We start from the raw sequence: 13,702 nt of genomic DNA, 5'->3' as shown, positions 1-13,702 counted from the left end.
AAAAAAAAAAAAAAATTATTGTCTTAAAAAAAAAAATCAAAGTAAATGATGTGTCAAATTTTTTTTCATCATTTTACATATAAATTTATTATTGTTAATAATATTGACGTGTATTAGTAAAACTTAGAATAAATTATTATAATATAATTAATTTGTATATATTTTAAATGTTAAGAAGGCATAAATTTATTCTTAATTTTTAGTTTTTAGTATTATAAAATTGATATTTTTAATATTTAATACCAATTTCACCCCAACTTGTAAACCATGGACTGATTGTAGTTTTTAAAACAATTATCCCAGAGTTAGCACACAAATTGTTTATACTTATTTATTTTAAAAATAATAATTAATAAATATAGGATTTATGAAGAGTTAAAATAGGTAGCAGTAGTTTATGGGAGAAAGAAAGAAGAGGAAGCAAAAGGCCCAAATGAATGGGCCTTGGAGAAAACCCTAATTGGCCCATATTGTATAATAAAAACCCTAAAAGTGATGCAGCTGGAGACGTTTAGGTTAAGCAGAGAAGAGGAGGAGGAGGAGCAGCAAGATGGTTAAGGGACGGCAAGGAGAGCGTGTCAGGTTTAGGATCTAACTCTTCCCTCTGCACACTACACTTGTTTATGCCAATTCCTCGATCTGTGGTTATAGACTTACATTGTCCTTGTTTTTTCTCCTATACCAGGCTTTACGTGAGGGGTTCAATTCTTGGATACAAGAGGTGTGTTTTTCAATTCTTCAACATTAACAGTTTTAGGTTAGAGAGGTAGTATGACTTCATCATTTGTGTTAACTGTTGTTGTTCAGGTCCAAGTCAAATCAATACCCGAATACCTCTTTAATCCAGATTGAGGGAGTCAACTCCAAGGAAGAGGTAGGTTATTACTGCGGGAAGCGCATGGCTTACATTTACAAAGCCAAGGTAAAGAAGAACGGAACCCACTATCGCTGCATTTGGGGCAAGGTTACCAGGCCTCATGGTAACAGTGGTATAGTCCGTGCTAAGTTCAAGTCCAATTTGCCACCCAGATCAATGGTAATTTTTCGGACATATAATTCCTTTATGTTTTTTCCTCATTTTTTGTGGTTTCTCAGTTTTGATTGTTGATGAATATGCAGGGAGCGAGGGTTAGAGTCTTTATGTACCCAAGCAATATATGAGGTAATTTCACCGTTTTATTCGTTTTTTATACCTCAGTATGTAATGTATGTTGAAAACTCATATCTCTGTGTTGATGCCATCCAAACTAGTGTACTAATCAATGAATAAATAAGAAATGGATGATGAAAAAATTGATTTTTTGAACCAATCAATCCCATCCTATGCAGGAACAATTCCTTCTCTGTCTCAACTAGTTACTAGACTACTGTAAACATTAATTTTTTTTCTTTTAATTTAGTTAGTTTAATATAACCTGAATTGATATGGATCCTATTTGTTTTTTGATGAAATTACCTTGCCCAAGATTCATATATGTTATTAATTTGCACACTATTAGTAACATGCTTCTTCAGTTCATGGATCCGTTTTGAAGGAATATTATAATACTGGTTTTCACATGGTATAATTAGATCTTGTTTGAAATTAAAATTGCTTTTCTAGTTTGGTGATGTCTCACAATTGACTGTTTCCATATTTTTTTCCTGATCTCTTTTGGTTCAATGGTGATTCTCAAACTCCGTTGTATTTTCTGTCTTTTATCTTTTGTATTTCCATATTTCATGAAACGAAATTGATGATTTGAACACTTTCTATAAAAAAACATTGCACATAGTTCTTCTTGGGAACCTAGTTTTTCTAAATCAATTCCCAGGATTTTATTTGTGCAGATATCAAGTGAAAAACCTTTCTGCTTGAGCCTTCTCCTTTTTCCTTGGAGATTTGCTCCAATGTAATTGGCTTACAGTTTCATTCATTTTCTTAAAAATGATCGTGCTATAAGTTGTGATGTTAGTGCTTTTGCACATATTAAGGTCTTGAAGGCATGATTATATAAAACTTTCACATTATCTCAGAACTGATTGTTGTTATTTTTTTGCCACCTTGTCTCATTTAGTGACAATTCTATTTCTTCACATACTCTATTGTATATTGTGTGTTTTATCTGTCCTATTTAATAAAGTTGATGAGTTAAATGACTTGTAAAGAGGTCGCACGATTTTTCTTGGGAACCTAGTTTTACTAATTCAATTCACAGGATTATGCGTGTGAATAGCAATTAAAAAACCTTTCTACTTGAACCTTCTCCTTTATCCATGGAGATATATTGCAATGTAATTGTCTAACAGCTTCATTTTCTTAAATAAAATTGGTTTTTTAATTTTATTGTAGTTTTGCTGTTTTTGTTCATAATAAGTTATAAATCTAATGTATTATTATGTTGCCATGATTTAATCCTACATTGTCCCAATTGACCTTGAAATTACATTTTGGTTGTCTTTGCATATTTTCAGGACCTGTGGGCCTTGTTTGACTCGGAACTTGAAGGAATTTGCATTAATGGTGTTAAATTTTTATGTTTTTTGATAGCTTTAGTAGAACAGTATCTTTGTTATGATGGTGAAAGAACTGTATTTTTTTTTAATTCTCACTGCCATGGTTATTTAAGAGAATGAGTTTTGAATTCATATATAGACTTTTCCGCCCATATAACTGTTCTTTTTGACATCAAGAGAATTATGGTATTTTTGACATTATGTTGTGTTGTGTCCATTTAAGATTGCAAACAAAATAATTCCTGCCGTGGAAAAAATAGATAAATTATTGCAATATAATTTTAGTAACGATAATAATGTTGATCTCTTTGGAAACTCAATTTTGTACAATAAGAACTGTAGTTTTAGTAACGAAACTGTAGTTTTAGTAACGAATTTTGGTTGATCTCGAATTATTGGAATGTGTTGATTTTACACTCTTAATTTAATGCGAGAAGTTATTTTCTATTGGCTTACGTTGCCATATATCATTGATTCAGTGTTTTAGGGTATTCTCTGGGGAGGATGAAATGTCTGGCACGTGCATGATAAGAAAGGAGATTGTTCCTTAACTGGGATAAAATTTGTCATTTGCCTTTTATGAACTCATAAATTTCGAAGTGCATTGTGTTAATTGTTAAGAAATTATAAAATTGATTTAAAATATTTTATACTTAATTTAATATTTAAGTTATCTTTTTAAGGTGTATTTGTTGTAATTTCGGGGAATGCTATTGCAACATTTAATAAATTTAGAGACTAAAATAAGGTTCTCACAATTTCTACAAAGTATTTTCACTCGGTTTTGAGGATGTTTTGATGATGCACGTACACTTGATGGTTCAACATCGATGGCTAAAACTGATTTTTTGAAAAAGACTGTTTAAAATAAAATAAAACTCATAAAAAATAGTCTATATTTCAAGTTTTTTTTAGATATAAATTAACCACGGTCCATTGACTTCTATTTTCATTTCCTATTTTCTCGCTTTAAATATAAAACTATCACTTTATTTTAAGATCTTAAATATATTTTTAGTCCCTCAAATTTAAGGTAAATTTATTTTTGGTTCCTTAAATTTAAAATTGTTATTTTTAATTTTTGTAATTTTGAAAAATCTTGTTTTAGTTCCTTAGATTATCAATAACATATTTGAAAGTGACTAATTAAAATAATTATACGATATTAACCAGATTTAATGTGATATTTTTATTAATAAGAATATTAATAGGTAAATTTTATGCAATAATGTTTGATAAATTTTTTAACAAAATTTAAATATAAAAATTAAAAAAGATTTTTTAAAATTATAAAGACTAAAAACAACAATTTTAAATTTAAGGATTCAAAATTAGATTTTCCCTAAATTTGACCGACTTAGAACATATTTAAGCCTATTCTTGTTCAAGGTATTGCAGAGAGAGAAAGGTTGTACGCTTGCGACCCAATCCGATTAGATGGTCACTTTATATGTGTACCAATGACGCATCACACTTACTGTAGAAATTAATTATAATGTATTATATTATATTTAGAGTAATGAATTGTAATGTGAGCTAATTGTATTGTTCATATAATGTGAGCCAATCTGTTATATAATTTTTTTGTTCTACATGTATTATTACTGTTATATTTATAATATTTAATAAAATATATTTAAATAGTGTTTTAATTAAATTATATATGTATTTTAATTAATATTTCAGTAATTTTTTTATAGTTAATTAAAATGGGAGTAATGAATATGGCTATTTATTATACGGGTTTAGATTTAAGTTGGATTTATATTTTTTTAAAATATGGATTTAAAAGTTGATATTATAATACCCTACCAAACTATCATTATGTGAAAGAAAAAAACGATAATTAACTAGTAAGAAATAAATAGAGATATTTTTTAGGTGCTCTTCTAATGTCTTAATAGACCAAAATAAAAAATAAAAAATTCAAACATGCTAATTAAGAAGTAAGAAATAAATAGAGATATTTGCTTTTATATATACCTTATTTTCATTCCGAATATAAGTAGGTAGAGCATTATGATACCTTATACACGTGTCCCTATATTACATTTACATGAAGATGACAATGTAAAGCTTTATAATAATGCATCAACCATTTCCCTCATGTCCCTTTTTTCATTGTATGATTTGGTATTTTCATTTATTAACTTTATATTGTCAATTTATGCTAAAGATTTGCAACTTCAGAATAAATATTTGAGTCCTTTAAATTATAAAGTACAATTTAAAAAATAAAATAAGATGCGATGAAAATTAGTTAAAAATTAATAATTGAAACTTTAACATTTTAATAATGCATAAAAATCAAATATCATGGTGGGCTATTTGGTCTAATTTAAGTGATTTTTTTCCCCTTTAAAAGAGTTATATTCGAATGGTCCCTTTTGAAGGGATGATAAGAGATGAAGATGATAAGGTCAGCGTATGTAAATAGAAGAAAATGAAGGACTTATCTTATCGATTTGGATAAAAGATAGGGGTATATGTATAAGTAGGAAGTATCCTGGAACTAATCCACCCACCTGAGAAAGAAAATGACTTGTCACGTGACCCAAAAGCAATATCACGTGTCAACCCCTCGAGTACGCATACGCTGAGCAATCCTTATCAAAACGCGAACGCCGATCCACGTGTCCACGTCACTGGATCCAACGCAGGGTTCAGATCTCTCCTGAGCCCATGAAGTTGTTCGAGGTTTAACGCCCGGCCACCATTAAATATGGCATCCATGGGGCGTGGTTGTATCTCTTACACTCCTCGACTTGGTCATTTGGATCTGCTAAAATACGCCTGATCCATATGGGCCTCCTCGACCACTTGTGGGACGACACCGTCGCCGGCCCAAGGCCCGATAACGGTCTCGGCAAGCTCCGAAAACACCACACCTTCACTTTCCGACCTACCTCCGGCAAGGGTACCTCACCACACTATACTAGCTCTACTCTCTGCTTCGCTAATTACTCATATAATTCATCACTCCACAACTGCAAATTCGTTAACTCAATCATTATAATTATCACCGTTATAATCTAACCTCTCACACCTTCCAATCGGAGACAGATTCGTCTGTTTTAGGTTGCATGCTATCAGATCTGTAACCTAAACACGCTTTTCATGCTCCAAGCCCCTAAGTTCCACAATCGTCTAAATCATTTCCACGTGATCTATACAATTATGCAAGATAATTGAGGAAATCAAATAATCTGAACGTAACCACTCTAAATAATTGCATCTGAAACGCTGATAGATCTTCTTTTTTTTTTTTTTTTTTTTTTTTTTTTTTTTTTTTGGTGAGAGAAATAAAATATGCTAACAACCGGTCGTAATTACTATTGATCAGAATCGGAGGGTGGGAGCGTGAGATCGTACGGTGACGAATCGTCGGAGGAAGCGATGAGAGTAACGCGTAGTATCATGATCGTGAAACCGCCCGGTTACCAGAGTGGATCGCCTCCGGTTTCTCCTGCCGGTTCGACTCCTCCGGTTTCTCCGTTTTCCGGTAAGGTGGTTATTTCTTTTTTACTCTTTTACTGTGTCAATAAACAAATATGCTTAGTTTAATTTCACAGTCCAGTAAGCGTAAAGGGTGCTCCAAAATTTTGGGTAGCAAATGTTTTGTCCTTTTGTGGTGGCATGATAAAGCAGTGTTTGGTGGGGGTAGTTATGAATTATGGTTTTTGATTATTAAATTGACGTGCACCATTTTATGTGGTTGTCCACGTATGTATAGTGATATATCATAAATGACCATTATAGAGTCCTATCCGTATTTCTGGGTTCAACTCAACCCAAGTGTCAATTACACAACAAGGCTAGCCAACTTGGTTATATTATATAATTATATAGCATGTAGCAGCCGGATAGTTTGGAATTTTGTGCGTGGAATTGGTCACTGTATACATGATGTATTGGGAGTTGAAAAAGGAAACAAAGTCTTGGTCTGGTTAAGGTTAACTCTTTTGTTGTGTGGTTGTAAAAGGTTGCACGCACTTACATTGTTTAGGACCACTAAGGATGATGGTTTTTGTTACTGATGTTGTGTTATGGGTGTGTTGGTTTTAGGAGGAAAAGATTCGTTTCGGTTTCGAAGAAGGTCGGCATCAGATGCGTACGAGAAGAGAGAGCAGAACTGATCAAGCACTTCTCCTCCTTTCGATGTGTGATAAATGAATCGCATGCATGCGTTTGCTCTCGGGATATGATGTAGCAACCTTTTGGGCTTAATTTGCTGTATTCATTTTTGTTTAGTCTTTTGTGTGCATGTATCAATGAGTTGAGGTTGTGCTGCAGTGCACGCGATATATGTAGCTTTTAGTTAAGTCTCTGCTTAGGTGAACTGCGTAGTGGTTGGGAAATTGTAAGTAAGAGAGTGTAATGGGTAGAGTAGCGGTGTATCTTATTATCTATCTGTATATTTACAATTAATAAGCCTTTACTGCGTTTGTTCATTCTGTTGGTGGTGTTCAAATTCAAATAAATAAAAAAGCTTGCTGAATCACAAGTTGGTAATTTCTACTACTTTTGAGTTTCAACTTCTGTGCTCGCTGCGAATATGTATGGAGGAGGGAGACCTAGAGAGTAATTTCGCATAATAACTACTAATTAACTATGGTCTAAGGAAACTTTTTAATTTGTCTTCAAGGATGCTTCAGAGCAAAAGACACTTGATAATGGGACAGCCGGCCTGTCCAAAATTATTGAATACGCTTGTCGGAAGATATTATTTCTTCGATTTAATCAACGAACAAAACTGACTAGAGAAGTTAAACTAAAAACAATTGATCTCCCACAAGTATATATAAGGTACATTTATAATGATATACTTCATTTTTTTTTATGACATAGGCACTTTTATTTTCATGAATGCAAAGGGAATGCGAAATAGTGAATAAATCCCGTTTGTTTAACTTTTGGGGTGTGTAGAATTAGAAACATTGATTGATCAGCAGATATGGATTGATTAGTGCAACTATGAATATTCTTTTACAAAACATTAAGTGAAATCCTCTATTTTGGGTTGGGTTGGTGGCAATGCTGAGTAGAGGAGAATCTGAATCTGAATCTGTCGAGCTGGAGTGGGAGCGGGGGACAATCACCAATATTCCAGCTACTCCTACAAAACTGCATAATTCAGAGTCCACACTCCACATCTTGTTGACTCTTTCTTTTCCCTCTTCACCCTGCACCCTTCTCCCCATTTTGTTTTTTTTTTGGGCCCACACCCTTCTCCTCTCTGTTTTTAATAATGCAACAAATTGACCATCCCTTTCACTCAGACTCAACTTTGGGCTACTGATTCTGATGGCCCAATTACTCTCATTGGACTTTACTCAACATTTTGCACCTTTCAATTTTTCCTAGTCATATCAATCATTATTTTCCTTCTAAAAAAGTTCATTCTTAGAATTTCGTATATTTATATTTGGGAAGTTTATTTCTAAAATATGCAATAAATAAACTTTCATAATTATAAATTTGAAAATATATAAACAGACTTCTGAAAGCTTAATTTCAAAATATGTTCTAGTATACTGTGTGTACTATATTTATGAAAAAAATTCCAAAATATGCAAATAACTATTTGGAAGTTCAGTTCTGAAAGAAAATGTGATTATACTAGAGATGATTGATGGTCTAGGTCGATAGTGTTCTCCAAAAAAGAAAAAAAGTATTAGAGACATTTTTTGGAAAAAAAGACAAAAAAAAAAAAACAGAAAGGTGAAGGGGTTAGCAAAATGTGGTGATGCAAATAATAATCTCCCTCTACTTGTACTTATCTTTAATTTCGCATCCTGTTCGATTTGAGGGCAGACCCGACCAGTTGGACACAGAACAAGAAGTGTTCCTGCTTTTGCTCATATCAACGCCTTTTTTTTTGTCTTTAACTTCCATTTCATTGATTTGCAAATCTTATCCATTATCCGTGCTTGTCCTTCTATCTTAGACTCAACTGTATCTTTAGCTTATTGTGAATACGTGATTTTGGCCCTTATATTTCAGTGGACCCATTTACATTTTTTAGATTCTTTTTATTTCTTTAGCTTAATTTCATCTGATATTTAATCAACTAATATATTTGGAATTTTTTTTATTTCCACTTATATCATCAAAATAATAATTTATCTACAAAACGTCACCAAAATTATCAATTTAATATAGTCAAAATATTTTAGGTTTTTAACTTTTAAGCGGTTTACTGAACTTACTTACGACCAAGTCATGCCTAAGTTGTTACATGAACTAATTCTGTTCAATATAGAATGCAGTTAGGGCCAATAGATCTAACTATAAATAATACAAAATTTGAGGGATCCAATCCGCATAATTAAAATTTAGGAAACTAAACCAAAAATACAATTGAGCCAACACCAAGCTAGCAGCTATAAAGCGAACTGCAAGGAAACTGAAAGATAAAATGGGGAAGCAACTGAGCAATGACATTAGGCAAAAATATACAAGATAAGTGTTCCCTTGTGTGAACATAGTTGGTAATTGGTATTAGTGACTTGTAATTAAGACTAAGTTATGCTGTTTTATTTTCTTTTTTAATTTTTCCACACCTTTGTTACATAACATAATTCTCTACCTCCCATCAATCAAATCTCGTGTCCCAAATTCTTGAGCGTTGAAGTCAACCACAAAACTCCCTAAGAACTGTGATTTGAAGTAAAGGAACTAAAGTTGTTCTTAATTTCTTATCGTGTTGCTTGTTTTCATCGTTTACTTGACATCACATCAAATGATCCTATTCAAATTACAAACACAACTTAATTAGCAAATTCAACCAAAACCGTCAGCATTCAGCAACATTAAGTTTCCATTTATGACCTGAATTCTTTACTTTTATGCGAGATCAGACAGATGAACAAGAAAAGGACAGGGAGTTAAGCAGAACTAAATAATGAGAATTTAAGATGCAGAGCAGAACCGTCCAAGAAAAGGGAATAAGTTTCGCACAATTCAGCTATTCGCCACGGGTTGGTTAGAAAATTAACACTTGTTTTTAGTTTTCTAATGAGAGAACCAAGGAATAATGATCGATGTTTAAAATTCTGATTCAAAACATGGTAACCTTGTCATCATATCATATGAGAATACCAACATAGTGAAATGACTAGTTATTGTCCAATGGAAAGTTGGAAGACTAGTCATATAAATGATTACGCTATCAGTGGCAATAGCAACAGGTTAAGCCTCAGGAACAGGTGTCTACCAAAAACAACATTCCAGAACAGTCATTCAGATAAATGGCACAGAAATTTACGCATTTGGTAACATGAAATCTCTTTGCACTCACAAATTACATGCTAATTTGCCAAACACAAGCAACCAACTGGTGTATAAAGCAGTAATCTCTGCTCCTGCACAAAAGAATGCTTGGTAGTAAAGTTTACAATATAGCATCATTGGCAATCTGCAATGTAAAGTAGAAGGAAGGCTCTCCCATGCCAAACTCCTACTTCACAATTTCCACTCCGTACGTACAAGTTGAGTTAGCTGCATTGGATTCCTATTTGAACCGAAAATCTTTGCCAAATACTATATCTTTCCAAGTTTGGGTGGCTGCACAAAAAGTTACGTAAGATACTAATATACACAAATGTGGAATTGTTTTTTTCAAAGGAACATACACAATATGACGATATTTACCTTCTTAAAATTCATTTTCGATGAACTACCAGATGCTCTATCAGCGGGTTTCAATATTTCAAAGGAACATACAAGAGAATCATCAACGCTTAACAATGCACCAGCATTGTCAAATTCCCCACCATAATTTGGAGCAGAAAATATTGTGACTAATCTTCTTTTAGCAAAAAACTCATATCCATCCTCCACAACCTATTAAAAAATAGGAAAGTAAAATGGGGCCTTAATTATTAGAAGTTGGAAGAAGTAACACAAAAGAAGGCATAAATGAAAGCAAGGAGGATGAATGCCTGAATAGGGTTGGACAAAGCTTGATCTAGGCACAATATGCATGTCAGATACGGTAAGTGTACACAAACTTTAGTCATTTAATGAATAAAAGAAGTATGAAGTAAATGCTAAATGTCCTAATTACATCAAAAGTTCATCAATTGTAAATGAACCAATTTGATTTACAGATGTCCATTGATAATTAAGACGAGTGTAACCTTTATAACTTTTTGAATGAACTTTTCCAATTAAAAGGTTGCTATTGTTTTTACGAGATAAAATAACATATTTTCTTCCTTTATGGACTCACAATCAATTAATATAGTTGTTTCCAAAGAAGTTGACAAATGCAGGAAGATAATAAGAGTCTACAAGTGTGGTGTCTTCCAAAGTTTCATCAAACAAATAGAACCATTCTTATAAGAATAGCACAAACATGTATTACCAAATTCTATTCTACAACCTATTCAATAAGCAAATATGAAATGAGAGGTTTACCTGATGCCCTCTACAAACAAGATCAAGGTCATTTTTATCCAAGAAATCTGCAAGTACATCAGGTCCAAAAGTACATGAAACGCCTCGGTCACTCTCTGCCCAACCCTCAATGTTAGAATCAGGATCTGACCAAAGTAGATCACATAGGAGACCACTATCTGGAATTTCAGTAGGCCTTTGAATCTCCCTTATCTGATCTAAATTTTCTAATTCCGGAGAGAGTCCCCCGTGCATACAAAGTATTTTCTCATCAATGAGTGCAGCTACCGGCAAACAGTTAAAGCAGTCGGTAAATATCTTCCATAGCCTTACATTGAACCTCCTTTTACATTCATCATAAAAACCGTAAATTCGGTTTATCTTTGCTTCTTCGTGGTTTCCCCTCAAGAGATAAATTTTGTCTGGATATCTTATTTTGTAAGCCAAAAGCAAACATATTGTCTCCAAACTTTGCTTCCCTCTATCTACATAATCCCCCAGAAACAAGTAGTTTGCCGCAGGAGGGTAGCCACCATATTCAAAAAGCCTCAGCAAGTCTTGGTACTGACCATGTATATCACCTACAAGAAAACCAAGAGATAAGGAACAAGGGATTGAAGATGGAACAATTGCATAGTAATTTGCATATTTTACTTTAAAACGAGGAAGTCAAAGTGATTTTTTTATTTATTTATAGAAATTACCATGATTGCAACAAAATTTAAATCTAAAACTCTATGTATACTATCCCAATCTTCTACAACTAGAGTTTTGGAAGTCAAAAGTGCCTTTAATGACAAAGATTGAGAATTGTAATAAAATAAAAAAATAACATATATATAGAAATTTAAAGTTAATTATAATCTCAATCATTGATTTTCTAAACAATGATTATTATTGTCCTTTATCTTCTAGAGCACACCTCCGAAAAATCCCTTATTTACACTAAATTGCAAGTTATATCACACGATTCTTGTGAATAAATCGAAAAACTTGTAGGAGATTATTTTCACCAAAATATCAAAGATAGAAGGAAAAATGCATTCAGAAGAAATGCATCAAAGTTTAAAACATGACGCATGAATCCAAATTACAACTGCAGCAAGCAAACAATGTGTCTGCTTGGTTCCGCATTAGAACAGAAAAAACGGGGATCAAAAAGTGAAAACTTGAAGCTATGGACACGAAAATTGGAAGTAAATTTTGCTTGACTTGATGGGAACCAAACATGCTGAATTTTGATCAAATATCACTTTTTGTTTTCATTTTTTCCCATAAGCATCCTTATTGCAATCCTATTTGAGGCATGTCGGTACAAAATATTTAAACATTTAATAATTCGTTGAACAAACAGGGCAAACATCATGGTATCATTGTCTTCTTTGATTAAAAGCGAGAGTTGTATTCTATTCAAATAAAACCAGACAAAAATCTAAATTGTCCTGCAGATTTTTAATACATATATGTAATTAAAACAATTTCCTCCTTTTCAAAAAAGAAAAAAGAAAAAACCCATCTTCCGATCATCTAAATAGGCAAAAGAAGGAAGCAAATAATAAGAAGAAAAGGAAATGACATGGATGAGATTTGGCATAAGGATTTGTTAAAAGGGTGTAAACTAACCGCAGATTCGGATGGGGGCACGGAGGTCAAGAAGAATTGGCTGAGAGAGGAAGATTTGTCTGGCATTGACGCAGAGTTGACGAATCTCCGACTCAGAAAGCTGAACCTGTTTTCCTCCTTTGCCTTCAAGAAGCCTCCTTATCACATCATCCAACACCCCCTTGTCCATCATCCCCTCCATTGTCATCATCATCATAAAAATAAAAATTAACAACAAAAACAACAACCCTTTTCGATGGATATGGGAGGAAGAAGATAAATAAAGAAAAATTAGTTGCGGGATGGGAAATTTTGGATAGATGGACAAGATGGCCCAACCATAATACACAACAAACACACACAGGTTTTATATCTTCTTCCTCTTCTAAAATCAACCATTGCCCTTTCTTTCTTTTATTATTATTATTATTATTATTATTTTGGGATTGAGGTGGGTAGGTTCAACTTCAACTCTTTTTTTTTTTTTTTTTCCAATCTAAAAATCGGTGCCAGGTGACTCTTTATTCGGTTGAAACCTTCAATGGAGGGGACCAAATGGCGCGTAAGAATATCATCCTCTTGTCAACTCACCATCTGCCACGTGGACACCATTCGTTGGTTGTCTCTCTCTTGGTCAAATTTCGGATCCAACCATGTCTTTGGACTTCGATCGCCGTTACACGCCCTATGCTTATAACCGTTACTTTCTTTTATTATATTCTTTAATTTTTTTCTTTTTATTTGAAATATCGACGGTAACTTCAGTTGCATGCAATCTAATTGCAGACTATTTCAATATTTGTTTAAAATTATACTTTAAAAAATACACTTGTCAATGTAAAAAAGTAAAAAATATGTGAGCATAATTTTTTTTTTCAACTTTGGTTGAATTTTCAAACACATCCTTATTCACCTTGACACGCGTTTTTATTTTTATTTTTTTACAGAATACTAATAGCTATTAATCGTTCTCATAAGCTCCGGCTGCTTTTGGATTACGGTGACAATGATGCATATTTTATGGTTAACTAGTTAGAATTGTTGAATTTTCCAACTATTTATTTTATTGTTTTAGTTTATCTCCCCCTCATTCACCCAACTTCTCTTTGCGTTCTATTCAATCTGCTCACGGCTTCAAGTGGGGCGAATTTTTTCAAAAGAGAGGGTTTTCATTGATTGATTTTGAATAAAAGAAACCATCAAA

General features: G+C 32.9%; 3 protein-coding genes across 4 annotated transcripts; 2 read left to right on the top strand and 1 right to left on the bottom strand.

Moving 5' to 3' along the window:
* Positions 1–460: 460 nt before the first annotated feature.
* On the top strand, positions 461–2,697 carry LOC109796892 (large ribosomal subunit protein eL33y). The gene is made up of 5 exons (XM_020356738.3): positions 461–582; positions 686–721; positions 808–1,036; positions 1,120–1,162; positions 2,455–2,697. Exons 1-4 carry the CDS (start codon positions 551–553, stop codon positions 1,159–1,161), a joined length of 339 nt encoding a protein of 112 aa, XP_020212327.1. The 5' UTR covers positions 461–550; the 3' UTR covers position 1,162; positions 2,455–2,697.
* A 2,530-nt stretch (positions 2,698–5,227) lies between these two features.
* Positions 5,228–7,000, top strand: LOC109796797 (dormancy-associated protein homolog 3). 2 transcript variants are annotated; one of them, XM_020356598.3, is made up of 3 exons: positions 5,228–5,413; positions 5,840–6,003; positions 6,562–7,000. In XM_020356598.3, the coding sequence occupies exons 1-3, from the start codon at positions 5,299–5,301 to the stop codon at positions 6,667–6,669; spliced, it is 387 nt and encodes a 128-aa protein (XP_020212187.1). In that variant the 5' UTR covers positions 5,228–5,298; the 3' UTR covers positions 6,670–7,000. The 2 variants fall into 2 exon arrangements, with proteins under 2 accessions (XP_020212187.1, XP_020212188.1); XM_020356599.3 differs by having other exon boundaries at positions 5,229–5,413; positions 5,840–5,998.
* Positions 7,001–9,723: 2,723 nt separating this feature from the next.
* Positions 9,724–12,971, bottom strand: LOC109797211 (serine/threonine-protein phosphatase PP1). The gene is made up of 4 exons (XM_020357167.3): positions 12,520–12,971; positions 10,918–11,477; positions 10,150–10,341; positions 9,724–10,062 (listed from the first exon to the last, which is right to left on the bottom strand). The coding sequence occupies exons 1-4, from the start codon at positions 12,713–12,715 to the stop codon at positions 10,039–10,041; spliced, it is 972 nt and encodes a 323-aa protein (XP_020212756.1). The 5' UTR covers positions 12,716–12,971; the 3' UTR covers positions 9,724–10,038.
* Positions 12,972–13,702: the final 731 nt, after the last annotated feature.

Source organism: Cajanus cajan, chromosome 6 (assembly GCF_000230855.2).
Source record: "Cajanus cajan strain Asha chromosome 6, NIPB_CcT2T_4, whole genome shotgun sequence".
NCBI classification, from domain to species: Eukaryota; Viridiplantae; Streptophyta; class Magnoliopsida; order Fabales; family Fabaceae; genus Cajanus; species Cajanus cajan.
The sequence above is the reverse complement of the archived record's forward strand: the minus strand, read 5'-3'. Positions and strand labels throughout refer to the sequence as shown.

Excerpts from the sequence above, each read along its gene's own strand:
- LOC109796797 (XM_020356598.3), top strand. The coding sequence starts at position 5,299 with ATGGGCCTCCTCGACCACTTGTGGGACGACACCGTCGCCGGCCCAAGG. Across the intron at positions 5,414-5,839 it reads CCGACCTACCTCCGGCAAGG|AATCGGAGGGTGGGAGCGTG; the intron begins GTACCTCACCAC and ends ACTATTGATCAG. Across the intron at positions 6,004-6,561 it reads TTTCTCCGTTTTCCGGTAAG|GAGGAAAAGATTCGTTTCGG; the intron begins GTGGTTATTTCT and ends TGTTGGTTTTAG.
- LOC109797211 (XM_020357167.3), bottom strand. The coding sequence starts at position 12,715 with ATGATGATGATGACAATGGAGGGGATGATGGACAAGGGGGTGTTGGAT. Across the intron at positions 11,478-12,519 it reads TGCCCCCATCCGAATCTGCG|GTGATATACATGGTCAGTAC; the intron begins GTTAGTTTACAC and ends GTTTTCTTGTAG. Across the intron at positions 10,063-10,149 it reads CGAAAATGAATTTTAAGAAG|CCACCCAAACTTGGAAAGAT; the intron begins GTAAATATCGTC and ends CTTTTTGTGCAG.
- LOC109796892 (XM_020356738.3), top strand. The coding sequence starts at position 551 with ATGGTTAAGGGACGGCAAGGAGAGCGTGTCAG. Across the intron at positions 583-685 it reads CGGCAAGGAGAGCGTGTCAG|GCTTTACGTGAGGGGTTCAA; the intron begins GTTTAGGATCTA and ends CTCCTATACCAG. Across the intron at positions 722-807 it reads TCAATTCTTGGATACAAGAG|GTCCAAGTCAAATCAATACC; the intron begins GTGTGTTTTTCA and ends GTTGTTGTTCAG.